General features: G+C 50.5%; 1 protein-coding gene and 1 non-coding gene across 2 annotated transcripts; one reads left to right on the top strand and one right to left on the bottom strand.

Annotated features, from left to right (window-relative positions):
* Positions 1-3,211: 3,211 nt before the first annotated feature.
* Positions 3,212-3,284, bottom strand: Trnaf-gaa. The gene has a single exon. It is a non-coding gene; the product is annotated as a tRNA-Phe (tRNA).
* Positions 3,285-3,547: 263 nt separating this feature from the next.
* LOC122391488 lies at positions 3,548-14,025 on the top strand. The gene is made up of 9 exons (XM_043385440.1): positions 3,548-3,707; positions 5,854-6,061; positions 8,376-8,553; positions 9,291-9,375; positions 10,108-10,171; positions 11,321-11,434; positions 11,749-11,907; positions 12,846-13,022; positions 13,533-14,025. Exons 2-8 carry the CDS (start codon positions 5,858-5,860, stop codon positions 12,987-12,989), a joined length of 948 nt encoding a protein of 315 aa, XP_043241375.1. The 5' UTR covers positions 3,548-3,707; positions 5,854-5,857; the 3' UTR covers positions 12,990-13,022; positions 13,533-14,025.
* The last annotated feature ends 3,184 nt before the right edge of the window (positions 14,026-17,209 follow it).

Below are 17,209 nucleotides of genomic sequence, written 5' to 3'. Positions count from 1 at the left end.
ACGCTGACCGCCAAATTGACAGAATGCGAAACTGAGCCCACTCCATGAGTGAAATTTACGTCCTTTGATGGCGCAAGAAAGAAAATGAAACATACAAAAAGCTTTCTAGGGCTTTTGTTCGATCTGAAAGGTGGGGCCAAAAGATAGTATGGCCCCACCTTTCAGCACCAAAGGGGGGGGGCCATGGCCCCCGTGGCCCCCTCCCTGGGACCGCCAGTGACTCAAGGCCAGTTTCCAAGCAGTGTTGATGTGTTTTGTGCTTTTGTGGTGTTTTGATTCTGCCTTTTCTCCTAGGGAATGTTGTCATGAACATACCTATTACCAACCATTAGACTTACTAATTGATCGTGCTTTTGCAACGTGAATGAGTATTCTTCCTTACATAGACCACAGTAGATTCTTGACAATTCTAATTAACCAAATCTGTGAAATGCTGAGGTCCATGTGTTTCTACCCTTCACAATGTAAATTCTACTGCACAAAATGTATTTTGCAGTGGCTAAGAATTGACTGAACTTGGTCTGAAATTCCATTTCCCATTATTTTTTATCAGACTTTACCAAACATTTTAATTTTTGGGTAGAGTAATAGCAAATAGAATTTCGGTCAAATTTCGGTCAAATGTTGGCTTGGGATGTTATCGGTCGGTATTCGGTCGGAAATTTTTCCCAAATTTTGGTTTCGGTCGGTCAGACATTTTTTTGGAAAATGACACCACTAGTATGTATAGCTGGACATTGCAGCTATTCATATACTGAACATGCTGAACATTCGTGAGTGATGCCATGCTTCTTTGCTGGACATTTTTTGTTTGTAATTGCACAAAAAGAACTACACACAGTAGCTGAAAAGCATCGAAGTAGCCATGGATATTGCACTATTCGCAATGAACGTCCAGTGCCCGTTCTCGCAGCATCCTTTGACCATCACTGAGGTAGATCAAATGAGCGACTTATATCTTGTATCTATATTTCAGCATTGTTCCCTGACGCCAATATCTGGCTTTTTCCGGCTCATTTTCCCTCTAAGCCCTGGAGCGTAGGCGGAGCACCAGAAACCGATACAGTACAGCTATCAATGGCTCCGTAAGGCGATTACCTCTAATGTACGGCTTCGCTAGGTATCCGCCTGTCTGTCCCGGCTGCCCACGGAGCTAGTTTGATCCGCTCTGTAGCGCGTCTCGTGATCCGATTGATCCGGTCTTTGTAGAGCCAGTGTGATCGGATTGGACGTAGCCGGGCCACAGGCAGGTGGCACGCGATGTAATCCTGTGTCGGATGAAAAAAAAAATCGACCGGTTGGACCCAGTCAATCACATGTAGCATCAGATGGACATATTTTCTACAAAATGTTGTATCATAGTCATACCTAAACGATCGAATTTGATCGTTCATAAAGCATAGATTGATGCGTGTTCTGAGCTGGGTCCCTTCCTTATAAATTCCCTTCAAGCTAGTTAAGTGGCTCAGCACTAACCAGCTCATAATATCAACCACTTAGTGCATCAGCAATGCACTGTCAGGAGATAATACAGACACATACCCAATACACACCTTCGCTAGCTGTCACCAGTCACCTCTTCCATCCACATTCCTCCATCTGAGCCACGTGTGCCCTCTTTGCTCTCCCCACCGACTCCTCCTCTTCCCGGCCTCCCCGGCAGCCGGAACTCGCGGTTCCCGGGTCACCCTGGAGGCTGGGGTGGGGTGGGTGGGGGCAGACGCAAGGTCACACAGCCGCGCCAGAGGGTGTCGGCGTCGGCGCCGTCGGCGTCGGCGGTGACACCCGATCAGGCGTGGGTAATATGTCCTCCGGTTGGCGTAATGAGCTTGCCACCGGCGCCGGCGAGGCCGGGGCGGCGGCTTGAAAGGCGTGAGCGCGTCTTGTTAGTGTAGCTCGCACGTAATTTATTTGTCTTCGTCGGAATGTCCTCAACCGAGCATCTGCCAGATGTGGGCTCTGACTTGGTTTCACTTTTAAGGATTTTTCTTTATAATAGATGGGCATCGGGAGCCTTTTAGTTTATCCTTTAAAATGACTTTCATACCGACCCTTTGACGTTGTCATGCTATAACTCCAAATATCAGGTGAAGTCAATGAACAGACTAGAGCAAATATACATAAGCCCGAATTTCATACCTAATCAATGTTTGTCCGCTAGGCATCTACGCAGGTTCATGAGCCAGCCTTTTGACTTTTCTAAGCGAGATTCAAATAACATTCGTCCAACTTCCCAGCAGGATCACTGATGCATCTTCCGACTGTTCAGCCGTGCTGAAATAAACGTTACGTCCGTCCCTGATCATCCATCAGTGAGGTAGATCGGCCGGGCGGCTGGCGACGCCTGTTCACTAACAAACCGACACAGAGAGGCCACCTCTTTCCGGAGCGAGAGGAGCCCGCGCGACATCAAAGCGCGCCGGTGCGTTTCCGCCGGCGACATGTGCGAGACAGACGCGTCGCCAGCGACGCAGCCGACGACGGCTGCGTCGCCGAGAGAGAGAGAGAGGGAGAGAGAGGGAGAGAGAGGGTGAGAGCAGCGGAAAGGGGAGGGGAAGACAGTGATGGCACGTGTTTGCTAAACCGGGGACTGAAGTCTGCATATGGGAGGGTCTAAACCAGCCCCTGCAGTGTGGGCCATTTGAGCCGCTCTGCTGACACGTGCCAGGCACAGGGACCCGGCCAGATGTGAACAAACATGACTTGGAGGCTGTGTCGTTATTTGTAAAAGGCGTGCTTTCGATTCTATTCGCAATTCGTATATCTGAGCTTTGCACATAGGCATGCCTTTCAAACAGAGGAAGGATATCGTCATATTCGTCATATATATCGTCATATTCAGTAGGTCATAGTTGCTCGCAATATGAACCTAAACAACTTCATACTCATATCTTATCTCTTTTTGTAAACTCTCACTTTACTTGCGTTGTTTCTGTCGATTTGGGTAAGGTGTACTTTGTTTCTACGCATATTTTGTGAATGTTAAGCTGCCAATTCAACAATTGATGACTTATTGGTAAGTTTTCTTCTTCCCGCCATGCATGCTGAAAAGGTTAGACAATAGACATACCTACTTTACTTCCGTCCACAGCCGATCATTCAATGCAAAAGCCGTAGCTCAATTTGTGTGCTTGGGTAAGTGAAGCAGGATGCTTACGGAAACGGTCGAAACGACTAGCGTCGTGCCAATGACCCGTCCGGGACCCAAAACTGCCGAAACCCGGGATCGAACCGGGGACCTTTAGATCTTCAGTCTAACGCTCTCCCAACTGAGCTATTTCGGCCACGAACGTTGGTTGGTCTGTTGCACAACAAGAAAGAGAAGTCTGAAAAATGCTTTGGTATATTCTAAATTTTTCTTATTTATTTACTCCATTGACATATCAGAAATATCCCACTCCCGCCCCCGCACCCCACCCCGCCCCACCGCCGGCGGCGGGCGCGTGCGCCGACCACGGACGGCTCGCCCATTGGTCGACGGGGCGTGACGTCAGCGGCGGCGGCGCTGGGACGAATCTGCCTCTGGGCCGCGACGGGACTGGGAGTCGTCCCGTAGTACGGTGGCGACTGTGAAGGCGGTGGGGTGTGCGACGGACCTCCTCGTGACATGGTCCTGTGAGGAGAGTGCCCAGAGGGACGATTGTGAGAGGTGATCAGAGGCAGTTACAGTCGAGGGAGCAGTTACTGGTCGAAGGATCGTATTTCAGGTATGTGCTTATTCCTTTTCTTGCACATTATAATTCATTTTTTCAGCTCAAATTTTTGAGGTCAGGAATGAACACCTATCAATAAAGTGCCTTGAGCTTACACGAAGCAAGACAGTAAAGCACAATAATAAAGTGTATCCTGTAGGCACGTTTACGCTTAAATATGTCTACCAACAATTAGGCTTTTTATGTGTGGCTTATGATTACGTGTAAAGCATTTAAATCGTTTGCAATAATTTGATATCAACTGCATTAGGTGAATTTGTTATTCCTGTGCAAAATCCGACAGTTTTTTAGCGTCGTTGCCATTAACGACACTTGGCTGCCAGCAGTGATGTTGATACCGTCCAAAACGACGCATAATTTTGTTTTCATGTTTTCAACGGATGTTAAGTTACCAAGACAGATGCTTAAAACCCCTTTGAGCACAATGTTAGGATGATTGTAATTCCAACAATGCTTCTTTCGTTCAGCATTTGATTATGTATTTTACAAATTCACATCAATAAATTGGGATGATTAAAGTAAAGCCCATTTATAACGGATCCATATCATTAGTTTATCAAATTCGATAATAAGCTGAGTAATGAGTGACTAAGTGAATAATAAGTGAAATACTGCATTGTGGTCATCGTCCGATAACTGCAATCAAGACCGAGTCTGAAATCTGAAGCGGAGCGACATTGGAGGAGCTGCTGGAAATTATCCAGCTTTGTCGGAGTGCTAAGGTGGGCTTGTAATTTTTCAACTGAGCTGCTGTCGTGTTATGAAAATAATGGATGCACTTTCATGCTTTTCTAGGGTTAATTAGGTATGCTAATATTTTGCCAGATAGGCAACAGAGAGCCGATGGCTAATTAAATGAACGATAATTTTGGCACAGTGAAGTAGTGCTAAGGTCAGATGATATATTTTTATTTATTTATTAATTACGGGCAGTTGACGGGAGACGGGCGGTGGCTGCGACCTGTAGCGGCGCCCATGCGTTGTGAAATATCAGCTTATATACATGATAAGGTATATACGCTAATCTAACTTTTATTTCCGTCAGATGTGATGTCGGTTCTTAACAATAAACGACAAACAAACAAACGTGTTTGCAGCATGGGGTAGGCAATAGGCATTGAGCATCACAATGCTTCGTTGCATTTAGCTAGGCTCGCGGCTGGCGACAACGTCCCGCCGCGTGTCGCTTGCGTTACAAATTTTGCGGGCCCAACATTAGCTTTACCAGAAAAAATCGTTATAATAACCGTCATATTTGTGTAAATTTACCGTGATGAATTTGTGTACGATTACCACGCGAGTGTTCCTTTTGGTACTTTTTACCAAAAACACATATTTGTGCGTAAATGTAACGCGAGATCCGCGGTAAAGTTACACTGAAAGCGGTTCTCCTACACAATAGTGAAGCACTCCGAAGCTAGCAAAACACACATATAAGTGTTCTTTTACCCAGAAAACAGAGTAATTTTACACCAAAAAAATGTTCCTTTTGGTACTTTCAATTACACCGTTTTTCCGCTCAATATTTCTGTGTGTGAATAATGCATTCTGCGATGTGCCGTTTCCTGGTTAGCCCAATATTAGCATAAAACGCCTCCAAAAGCCAAGCCTCAATAGCCGCATCCGTGTTGCCTAAAGAGAAGGAAAGAGACGTGGAACTGCCCTGTTTACCTCTATGCTGGCGACTTGCTTCCCCGCCCTCCCGGCCCTAGATTCCGGACGAGGTAAACTCTGGGATCTGTATCGACATCGCTCGAACAGTCGCCTCTACCCAGCAATGCTGAGATCAGCGCTCACGACCCAGCGACCCTGACGCTCCTCGCTGCACTCAATTATTTGCCCAACATTTTTTCCCATTGTATTGAGGATATTGACGGCACAAAACTTTGCAAACTAGAGAGGCGAACGGTGCTTGTTGTAGACGGAAAATTCGGGGCGCCTCTTTGACCGCTATGATTGCACCAACTCTATCGTAAATTCATGGTGATTAGTCGATAAATAAGGAAACTGACTGGTCGGTTTTGGGGCGCCGAGAGCCATGCGTACCAGACACACACAGGATAATTGGACAGAATCCACCGGCCTTGACTGATGACCACGTCTTCAGCACCCATCGCTCACCGAGTTTTCCTCCCCACAGGAAGATGCTGAAGCACGTGCAGGTGCGCTCCAGTTCGTCGCTGCTGCGGCCCGGTGGCCAGAAGGCCGACACGCTCAGCATCAACTCCAACATGAGCTTCTGCTCGCTGCACGAGCCGGCGCTGTCGTCTCGCTCGTCTTCGTACACGTCTCTGAACGAGACGCAGAGCAGCACGGGCAGCGCCAGCGTGCCCGCCGCACCGCCCACGGTGAGTTCCAACGAGTTTTTGGAACGCTACAGAACAACATCCTATGGGTTTTGTCTAAATGAAATAGTGTGGCAACACATCACGCCCCAATTAGAACCTCTAATAGACACCAATTAAATGGCACAGTCGGGACAGCCTTACCAAACTACCGCATAATACGTTCTGCATATTTGTCTCTATCGTGCAATCCATCACACAGATGATATATCTCCTGAAGCCCTCCATGCCTTCCCTTTCATAAAAAAGCTCTGGCGACTGATCATCACAGCTATAACGTGACTCGACGTTGTCACAGCCCTACTCGGAATCTTGTTTTCTATCGTCTCGAAATTCCTTTTCGGTGATACACGGGGCTTATGACCCCGTGATGACGGCGAATTCCTCCGAGAGTGATCCCTCGCCGTGCCGATCTAGCATGACCGAGGATTATACCAGCTTCTCAACTGCTCACTCAGAACCTTTGAGACATCATTGCGTCCTTTGGCACAATGCAGACCGGCCATGGACCTTCTCCAGTCGTCCGCTGTCGGGCGATCCTCCCTCTTCAACTCGGGGTGGGAACGGGTATCTGCCGCGGCCAGTGACCTACCCTTGGGTACGACCGGGGGGACGGGGTGAGACCGAGGAGAGAGGGAGGGGTCTGTTATTATCACACGGCCCAGAACCGGTCCCCGTTCGTCAAAACACTCTTAGGAATGTCGCCGTCCCGGGGAAGGGTTGCTCGGGCCAGGTCTGGCAGAGGACTAAAATAGAACAGGCGCTAGGATGCCTCCCTGAGGAAAGCCCAGTGTATTTTGCTGATGGGCTGTTTAGTCTGCAGAAGAAGCATTAACAAACGACTCTGGCCCTCTTCTGTGCCCTTCGTATGGTCGACCAAAATTCACAATAATCGAAAGTGTATGCCAAACGTACAACCAAAGTTCAATACATAAAAATGCACACACAGCTCATGCTAAAATTATCGTCCAAAAACAGTGCTTTGCCAATCGGTCCTGCGGTCTCTAGCACTCTAAAGCCAGGCGACGACAGAAGCAGACCTATAGGTCAGCCCATTGTTTGTGTGGAATAGCGGACAGGAGCATCCGAACCGTCCAGTGGCGCTGATCGTATCCCATTACCACGGATAGTGGTCTGGAAAGCCGGTGGTCGATTAAAGCACTTACGTGGGTCGTCTATGGTTCCCGATGCCTCTTTAGCCGGGCTGAAACCCGCCATCAGCAGTCATCATTCAATTTTCTAAAGTTCCCACATAATTTCCATTGTTGGTCTCGGCTCAGTGGGTCAGAGAGTCGTGGAGGAGAAACGACCTCACGAAAGAGCCTGATCCGAAGTACCGTGTGGAACGTGATCGAAGCCGGTACGCTGCTCGATGGCGGATGCGTGTCCGACATTCCTTGTATATTAACTTGTTTATGGCATGGTCTTAATTCCTGAGCATTTCGTATATACATGTGGTTACTTACACACAATCATTTGCTTGCGGTGCTTTGTACTAGAATTTTAATGTATCGGAATGCGAACGCTTATGTCTTGAAACATAAAATGAGACCCGTCGGCTACTAGCTATTATTTACTCACACATCCCAAGTAGTTTTAACTGAGAGTTTCCAAAACACTTTTTTGTGACATTTTATCCATCGTATTGGCAGCATCGCTGAGTGTTGGGGGATAAGGAATGAAATACTTTTCGCCAATGCATATTGAAATTATTCATGATTATTATTTTAATTATGTTACTACTGCAGGGCGTTTGCTCTATTTGGCTGCAGATTCTCGTTAAATGATTGCTGCAACGGCGTTACGCTTCAGATATCATGCATGCGTTTCGCATTCCTGTGAATGTACGAAACGCAAGACTCCACGGCACTGTGGAGTTTCGAAGCATATCAAAGTGCCAGTGGGTTAATCATATTCATATCCTTTGTTGCTCATGGCCTGGTTGCCCAAAATGCAGAACCAAGTTTAATGTTTTGGGCTTCCCTAACCCGCCTTTTGGCCGGCCCACCTTTGAAGCCATTATATCGTGCGTGAGCGCCGTTACGGTGCACGTCAGGCTGTCGTGCATGGCTGGTGAAGACGATGACGTAATCTGTGTTTACATATACATCCTAAGTTTTTACATGATTAGTATGCATTTGCATACGAGATGTCGTTTGTTTCCTTCATACCAGGACGATGATGCGTTTCTTTCGAATTTCCACGACACATCATGTCAACTGTATTTTCCGTGTAGTTACAACACCCACTGAAACTGCAGGTGACATCTGAGCCTCCACCGAACATGATATCTAACCAGCGTGTCACCCTGTTACAGACGACTGTGAAGGTGTACACGCGCTGTCTGCGCCCCGACCTCGAGTACAAGACGATGAGCGTCAAGTACACGACCACCTGCCGAGACCTGGTGGACCAGCTGCTCAACAAGTACCGCATGAAGCACCGCGACCCGAACCTCTTCTTCCTCACCATGGAGGTCGCCACCAGGAGCACAGGTCAGTTGAAATGCGAACGTCGCCGATTTAAGCTACAATGATATACCGGCTGGCTCATTTTATTGAAGTTTATGCCCTTGTAGGAAAGATCGGTAGTGTGGTAAGCAATTATATGCGTGCCATTAGCAGATAAGGTGCCGAAGTGAAATGTATGCGGTTTGACAGCGACCTCCACGAGGCCGAGTAATCTTGCATTCCGGACGTTCAACTTTCACGCATTCCTCGCGTTGTGGTATTGCGATCGCGCCGACGCCCAGCCAAGCTCGGGGTTCTCCGTCGCTACTGACAGGTAGCGCCCAAAGCCGGCCATGCACGGCTATCATAAAGGGGGCGTGCCAAATGTGCGTGTGGCCTCGGTCCCCCACCAGCCCAGTCGCGTGCTGGAGGCCCAAACTGGGCCACTGCGCCGCATTGTGTGGTCGCGCGGCGCACTGCGCCACATTGTGTGACATTACCGGCGCACAGACCCCGCCCAGGGTCGATTGGGTTCACCCGGTGGCTGCCGGACCGACAGTGCCAGATGCGCCTCTGTGCCACTTCGTTTGGCCGATCACGTGACCGTTCGACTGACCCGGTCGATGGACGGTGGCGTGACCTGACCCGGCGGGTCGTGATGGTCGCTGATGATGGTCCGGAATCGGCCGGAGCCGCAGCTTCCTCTCGCACCAGGAAGTGGGTGTGGGCCCAATAACGGCCCGCTCGACCATAGACTGACTGTTCCTTTGTTCTGTCGACAGGTGCCGCGGTGCGGACCATCCTGGTTCTGGACGACGACTCGTGTCCCGCTCAGCTGCAGGCCTGCTACCCCAGAGCCGACTCCAAGTAAGTCAGAGCAGACACGAGCTGTCTCGCGGGATAGCGTCACGCACTCGCCACACTGCGACCTCCCTTCAACGCCGCCTTTTTTGCCAGTCACGACGTCTTCCCCGTCCGTCTGTCTTGTCCATTACGTTCCGCTCTGGAGCCAGCTGGGCTGGGAGTTTCCCTCCCCTCCTTCCCTCCCTCCCTCCCTCTCTCTTCGCTTCCTCCGCCCGCGGCCCCGCGCACAGCGCCCTAAAACTCGCCCTGTAGTCAACACGGCTATCGGGTGTGACTGCCTGCCAGTATACGTGGCACCCGTGAGAGCGGCACCCCTCCCCTCCACTCCGTCCGAGGCTGTCCTCGCGCCGTGTCCCCGTTCACTCCCCTCGCCGCCGGGGCGACACTCGACACACCGCGGTCTGAGAGACCCGCGGCGCCGGTCCACAGGCCGTGTGAAAACTGCGGCACAACCGAGGACAGCTCGTTACCCAAATGTGGTGGTGACCAAACCACCGAACTAGGTCTCCCGGAGAGCTATGTGCGTGGGAACTGGAGCCACGCGGCGGCTGGGTGTTTAGGGTCCCAGTGAGGCGCCTGACACCAGTTCGGTGTCCGTCCCATTCATGGGTGGGATTTACGGGATTTAAAAGGACGGGTCCTGCCGTCCAGGTGGTGTTTAGCTGGCCGCATTGTGGACACATTGTGTGGTAGGTTGAGAGGCCGCTGTTTAACGTCGTGTTCTGTCTGTTACAGGTTCACGGTGCGAATGAGGCACGGAGGTCTGGTGAAGGTCTGCGACAGCGTTCTCATGGCCGAGGTGAGCATTGTGAAACGATCCGTACTTCATAGTCCATTTGGTTGTTCAATAGGAGTTTGTCGAAATCAGACGGATTATTATAGGTGGTCATTTTTACTAGTTTGTAGTGTTTTACTTTCATGTCTTGTGGATGTTTTGTTTACTTTGAGTTTCTTTTCTTTCTGGTGAAGTGACCTCGAAATCCATGTGTACTTTAAAACCCTCGCCGGCACAGGCCATTTTGAGTCCTTCGACGGCACAAGGGGGGGGGGGGGGTGGTACGACCCCCCCCCCACGCGTTTGGCCCCTGATCGAGCTAGAACTTCGCGGAAAAAAACGAGCGTGTTGCCCGTCACGAGAGGAAGCCGATAATACCCAATTTTAAGGTCCTAGGTCATCGGGTGACCTTCCAGGTCAGGTCAATGACCCGAAAACCGGGAAAATCGGGACCTGTTAGAAAGTCGTAAAGTGTGGCTGCTATGTGGTTTTCCGGGGTGCTGATCACGAATATCGTGTTAGTTTTGATCAGAGATGATGTCTTCAAGCATTTAGACCAGGTCAGGTCAGGTCAGGTCAACCGGTAGGGTTTGTGACGGGTATTCGTAATACGTGTCGACCGCCTCTGACAGCTTCGTAACATGTTACGAAGGCACCAAAACTACTTCATAAATGTTCAAATGGTTGCTAAATTCGAATTCAGCTCCAAAAACTAGCCTAGAAACATGTAAAACTCGAAAAAGTGAACCGAGGTCACCCGAGGTCACCAAAGGTCAATGACCTGACCTGACCTTCAGGTGACCTTGACACCCACCCGAATGTATGGGAGCAACATCAAATCACATGTTTGAACGTTTGAAACCACGAAAAGCTTGCAAACGCGCGGCTAAAGCGAACCGATATACGCGGAATCGCGATTCCGGCCAAACATGGTCTCGGAAAAGAGGTCACAGGTCAAAGGTCATTTGGGTCAGGGTCATGAAATTTTCAGGGTATGTGTAAAATTGATCAATGCGAGGGTACTGAAAGTTTCGTTGCGATCGGCCGCTTTTTACGCGAGTTATTCGCGAAAAAACTTAGGGGGGGTTGCATCAAACCCCCCTGTGCCGGCGAGGGTTAACTATGTTTTGTTCGTTGTAGTTCGCATTTCAAGTTTGTTTATTTTCGTTTCAGTCAAAGTACAAGAGCCTGCTGATCTCTGAGCGCACCACGGTGGATCAGGTCATCCAGCTGGTCCTCAACTGCTACAACTCTAACGAGAGTGTCAACCTCTTCAGCATATACGAGGTAAAGATCTTTTTATCCATCGGACATTTTTTTTCTGCGCTGGCGATGCTTTTGAAGTCCTCGAGCTTTCATAAAAACTCCCCCGCTACGCATCGTGTAAGCTAGCGTGCTATGTAGAAGTCTCTGCACAAGAGCTTGACAGTCCAGTTAGAGGGAGAAAGACACCAGAACACCACAGTGTGGCCCGCCACAGTTTGCGATGACAGCTTACGACAGCGCCCGAGTCCCGACATCATCATAACTCGTCTGCAGTTTTTGCAGCGGCAGTCTCCGGCCGGGCGGTCCGCTGATTGTATGCGACCTTGCTCTTGCAGGTGTGTCACACGACGAGTTTCGAGCGCAAGCTGCACGCCGACGACCGTCCGCTGGCCATCCAGCAGGAGTGGTCCTCTCCGGCCGAGTACAGCTTCGTGCTGATGAAGTGGCCGCCGGGCACGCCGCGGTCAGGACGAGACTTCCCGCTCAGGAGATCGGTGAGTAGCGCTTATTCGTACATTGCAGTGTTTCCTTTCATTCGGGAAATATGTAACCACTGCACCTTTACCCGTGTTATCATTGCCTTCGGGTGTAATTTCACACCTCGACACTTGCCTGCCTTGAAACGTCCTTGCACATCAACAACCATTCCAAGAAGCTTCGACACGGTGCAACGCCTATTTTTGCATCGCACACGCTGCTACATTATTCATTGTTGCTCTTCACCCATCCTAGCACTTCGCCTTTGCCACATGCTGGTTACATCATCCACCCTCTCCTCCCTCCCCTCCGCCCCGCGGCCACCGCCCTCCGCTATACGCCCCTCCCGGTCCCCGCCCCGGGTTCATTTCCGCCGGCTCCCTCTGGTCAGGATGTATGCAAGCAATGCTGGGTGGTCGGCACCCCGACGCCCAGTGACGGGGTTTATTTAGCGAGTGACCGCGGTCGCTGCCGGAGCTAGTGCGTCAATCGTGGCACATCAATGGCTCAGCGCGGTGCGGCCGAGTGGCTGCTCGGTGGTAGGGAGGGGAGGGGAGGGGTGGATGATTGATAGGCATGTGTCTGACGGGAGAAGATCTCCGCGGCGCTGGTCCTCCTTCTATTGCGTAGGAGGAGCAGGAGGAGTAGGAGACTGTCTTGGGTGCCTGGAATATGGACAGTAAATGCTAGTCTAGTATATCGCAGAGTTCGGTCCAAGAATAGTCTGACTTTATCCTGGTGGTGCTGCTAAAAATAGCTCGGTTATTTGACAAGAATGCTCGTAGAATATTTTTGGTCGAGCACATCACAAACCATCCGCGATGATAATGAAAGTTCGGTACCGTTTCATCAACTCTATTTCCAGACTTCAGCGGAATATCTGGACGTCATCTCCCACCTCGCTCCGTGTTTATTTTCCAACCAGCCGTCTCACTTTGACCGTCCCTCTTTTCAGTTCCTGCACTGGAGCCGTGGCCGCGAGCTGAACCGTCTTGGTCGCGACAAGGAGACCGGAGAGGTTCGCCGCTCGGGCAGTCTGCGGGCCGGCTCCCTCTCTTTGGCACCCGCGAGGAACTACGACAGCTTCCTCTTCATCTGAGACGTCCCAGCTGGCACGTCTGCTTTACCAAAGGTACGCGAAGTGGGGCTTCCTTCACCAGACGTGAAAGTAGCGTCTAATGACGTAGCGGCTATCAGAGTCGCACGTCGATGACTAGCTGGGATCCCCTGAGGCTTCCCCATCATCGTTAGCTGTGGGAGCCTCCCGGCAGCGTGGCTGATTGGCCTGGAACGCCTCGGGGACAGCTGATTCACGAACTCAGCTAGAGCGAGGGCAGGTGAATCAGAGACGTGCGAACACCCAGCGGCGCGTGCTCATGGCAGACTACCTGGGATTAGCGGTGACTGTGGGAGCCAGGCCTAACGGGTAGTGGAATCATGTCGGGTTGAGTCATGAGGTGTTGAACAAGGAACCGTAATATGTCCCATAATATTGTTTATTTATGTTCACTTACATGTTGATGACATCAAATGCTTGCATGTCTAGTGAAAACACAAATACCTCTGTTAAAGAAGCTTGATATATTAGATCTGCAAGGCAATGTTCCATGCACGCTCTAACATCTTGTCTTCTCCGTTGCAGAATATGAATTCGAGTGTATCGATCGACTGAAGTCTCGAGTGGAAACGACGCCGGCTCCGGTCGCTCTCTTCTCAGAACGGTTGTGGAGCTGGCGCGAGTTTCCTGGAATCCGCCGCGGGCGGCGTCCAGTGGGCCGTCTCATCGGAGGACTGATTTGAAACGGGAGTCTCGGCCTCGAGACTGGAGTCCCGGCCTCGAGACTGGAGTCCAGACCTGTCAGTCATCGTATCTCCTGCTGTGTGCGAGAATCGACCGCAAGCTGCCGGTCGGCCTGCGCTTCAGTCCACGCTGATCATGTGTTTGCTGTTATTGCTTGTTTGCCGTGTGGCAGTGCAAATATCGAATTGTTATATAGTCAGGGACGAGTCATAATTAAACGGAGAAGCACTCCAAATGTGTCATTTTCATTTACTTGTCAGTCTTCAGATATCTAGTCACATGAGTGTAATCTCGTTTTTGTTCATCAGTCATGAAATATATGTGCTCAAATGTGTGACACGTTTTCTAATATCAATCAAACGAAGAATGAATCGAATCGTTTACGAATGAATTAAAGTGAAAACTCTATCTCGTACGAAAGTAAGAGCAGAAATATGACGTGAAACTCTGACCGAATTCCTCCGTCAGTCACATTCAGTCATAATCCAATGTTCATTCAACCCACTTTGAGCTCGTCTCTAAACGACTGTCTACACCACAAACATCATTTGGCTCGACTTCCCGCCGTTCACACTGTTTTTCTTCCTTCACTCCAAGTTTTTCTTTCCTCATTCTGACTCGCACCTCTGCAAAAGTACGTTCATTGTTTTCGTTCGGCCATTCACTGGCTGCGCTCGGCTGGGTCTCGTCGCTCAGTACACCATCCCGTCATCTGAACGCGGGTTCGACGTCAGGACGACTGACAGCCGACAGGCCCGCTCAGACAGTCGGCAGACGCACACTGTTTGCTCTCTCCCCGCCGTACATTGTTCTTGGCCGCGCGGCCAGCGAGGCAGGGGACCACGCTGCCGGGTATGCGTCGGTTTCGACGACCGATCGTCGTCCTCGACGACTGATCGTCGCTGGCGTTGCGGGGTCCATGGGGTGGGGGAGCGATGCGGGGGAGGGGAGCAGGTGGTCATCTGGCGGGGGACGGCTGCACCACGTGGTCAGTTTGGAAAGGGCGGAGGGAGTGGGCAGCTGGTCGCTGGATAGGAGTTTAAATAACCGGACAGCGTAAAAGGAATATAAATGCGGACTAGGGAGATGGTGGTTACATCAGCTTGCAACGGAAATTGGCCGCTCATAAACGGAGGCCATGAAGTCAATGACATACTGAACGGGATGAGTATCAGAGCTATGAAAATGGTATCCAGTTCCGTATAATGGTTTCGGTACGAAGCTGTTACCTACTGGTGAATCAATCCGGAGATCCAAGCAATACAGGATGCATACGTATTACATAATGCATACAAATTTGGCAGTCATGATGACATACATAATCGGCATTTAGTTATATATTCGCTCTACGACTGGCTATTGAAAACGTAATGCGTACTAAAAGAGCATTTGCTTTCGTAATGCCACGTTATCGATGGTCGTCGACTTTGCAGAAACAAAATACCTTCGCTATCTTAGCAAAGGATCATTCGTGTTATTACAATGCTATTCACATGAATGCATGCTTAGCTTAGGTGGAAGTAAGATATTGCATTCGAATGCAAGCTTCACTTTAGCGGAACGAACGAACGATGGCGATGACTTTCTTCCATGCCATGTTCATTGTCCACTGCATGTGATATCGTAAGGTCACTAACCGCGCTTCGGCGCCCAATCCTCCTGAAGAAGCTCACCATTGTCTAGCAGTAACTGGCCTGCCAGGACCAATGAATACCGTCTCCGTTTGAAATACGGACCCATAAACGCGTCCTCGGGCGCCCTCGGCGACACCCGAGACAGGAGGGCAGCATCGTCTTCCATATTCTCAACAGCCGCCTCAAAGACGCCTCTAACGGTCCACGCCCGAAACGTAAATTTCCTCGTAAGAAAAACACAGGACGACGGAAACGGCGCATCCAGTGGGACAGTTGTCCGTCTTGGCGGCCATTTGAGCTGGTCTCTCCGACGGCGGGACCGGATGTTGTGCCTCTCGGGGTCCTCTGCCGAGCACCGGCCAGCGGGCCCTCGACAGTTGTCACAGAGGGATGCTGTGTGGAGAGGACGATGCGGAGCACGTGCCACGGGGAGTCATGAGCGTACGGCGCCGCCAACACGTGCGCGCTAATGGGTCACCGGAGTCGGGTGGCCGGTCCGCCACAGGGGGCTGATCTCCGAGGTGGCGTCTGCAGCTGCGGCGGAGCTCGGAATAGCGAAACAATAATATATTTCCAGTACATGTGGTTGGGACGTATCGCTAAAAGTGCTATTTCCAAAAACTTGGCTAAACATGCATTTTTGTGACTATTCACTATGGAGTTATCACTGATCAGTGATTTCATAAGCAAGTGTCCTTATGTAAAAACAGCACAAAACAGCTGTATGTCCTCCCATGAACACAAACCAGTGCAGTCCGGATTTGCCACCCATTGGCGTTACGTGGCTCACACCGGCCCACACACCCATACATCCTCCCTGGTCTCTGGAGTTCGGAGTATTACGTGTCGTATGTCTGGCTGGATTCGGTACAACCTTCGGGTGGCAGAGTGTAAACAAACACCCTGCCGGAGCCGCCCGCCGGTCCCGCCGGAAACGGAGGGCGTCGGCCGCCGGCCACAACGGGTCACAGGGTCAGGCGGGGCAGACCGGGTGTATACTGTATACCACGGCTGGGCTAAAATATGCAGCATCGCAGGGCAATGCGCTACACATAACTTTACCTACAAATTTACCACAAGCTGTATGGTACTTATGTGGTATATTCGTATATGGTTCACCAGCCCACACTGCACCAATATCAGTTTCCTATAGCGTGGTTAATTCAGTGCTAACAATAAACAAAGCGCCTTTCCTTCTCGCAAGCCAGATAATAGATTGTGGCAAGACGCAGAGCACACAAACAGTGATTTTCTTTCATAGTTTATAAATTATTTGAATAATGCGTTTGTATATAGGCTTTGAACACGTCAGAACTGCTGTAACGTTTTCAAAGGTACTCTTCTGCGGACTTTTCAGCAGCAAGATGGCCATTACCGCTTTCTTTCCTGCCAGGTCATCACAGCTAGAACGCAGGGGTCACAGCCAGTTCTGGAAGAGAGAGAGAGAGAGAGAGAGAGAGAGAGAGAGAGAGAGAGAGAGAGAGAGAGAGAGAGAGAGAGAGAGAGAGAGAGAGAGAGAGAGAGAGAGAGAGAGAGAGAGACAGACAGACAGACAGACAGACAGACAGACAGACAGACAGACAGACAGACAGACAGACAGACAGACAGACAGACAGACAGACAGACAGACAGACAGACAGACAGACAGACAGACAGGAAGGTATTCTCTTCAGAGTTTGACCTAGACCCAGGGCACGTGGTCTGTCTCGACGGACGACATTCGATGACGCCCAGTGGCGTCCGAAGGCGCCGATGGCGTTTGAAGGCGGGCCCAGGGTCTGGTGGCGAGCCGGGGACACTTTCGCCACCGTCTCCGCCGCCGCCGCCGCCGGGCGCTGTAGACAATAGAACGCAGCACCGGCAGCGGTCGTCCGCTGGACATAA

This window comes from Amphibalanus amphitrite, unplaced genomic scaffold (assembly GCF_019059575.1).
Source record: "Amphibalanus amphitrite isolate SeventyFive unplaced genomic scaffold, NRLGWU_Aamphi_draft 000439F_arrow, whole genome shotgun sequence".
Lineage (NCBI taxonomy): Eukaryota > Metazoa > Arthropoda > Thecostraca > Balanomorpha > Balanidae > Amphibalanus > Amphibalanus amphitrite.
This window is presented reverse-complemented; position numbering and strand designations above follow the sequence as displayed.

Bases quoted from the DNA above. Each gene is read 5' to 3' on its own strand.
- LOC122391488 (XM_043385440.1), top strand. From the start codon at position 5,858: ATGCTGAAGCACGTGCAGGTGCGCTCCAGTTCGTCGCTGCTGCGGCCC. The intron at 6,062-8,375 runs GTGAGTTCCAAC...ACCCTGTTACAG, and splicing joins TGCCCGCCGCACCGCCCACG to ACGACTGTGAAGGTGTACAC. The intron at 9,376-10,107 runs GTAAGTCAGAGC...TGTCTGTTACAG, and splicing joins TACCCCAGAGCCGACTCCAA to GTTCACGGTGCGAATGAGGC.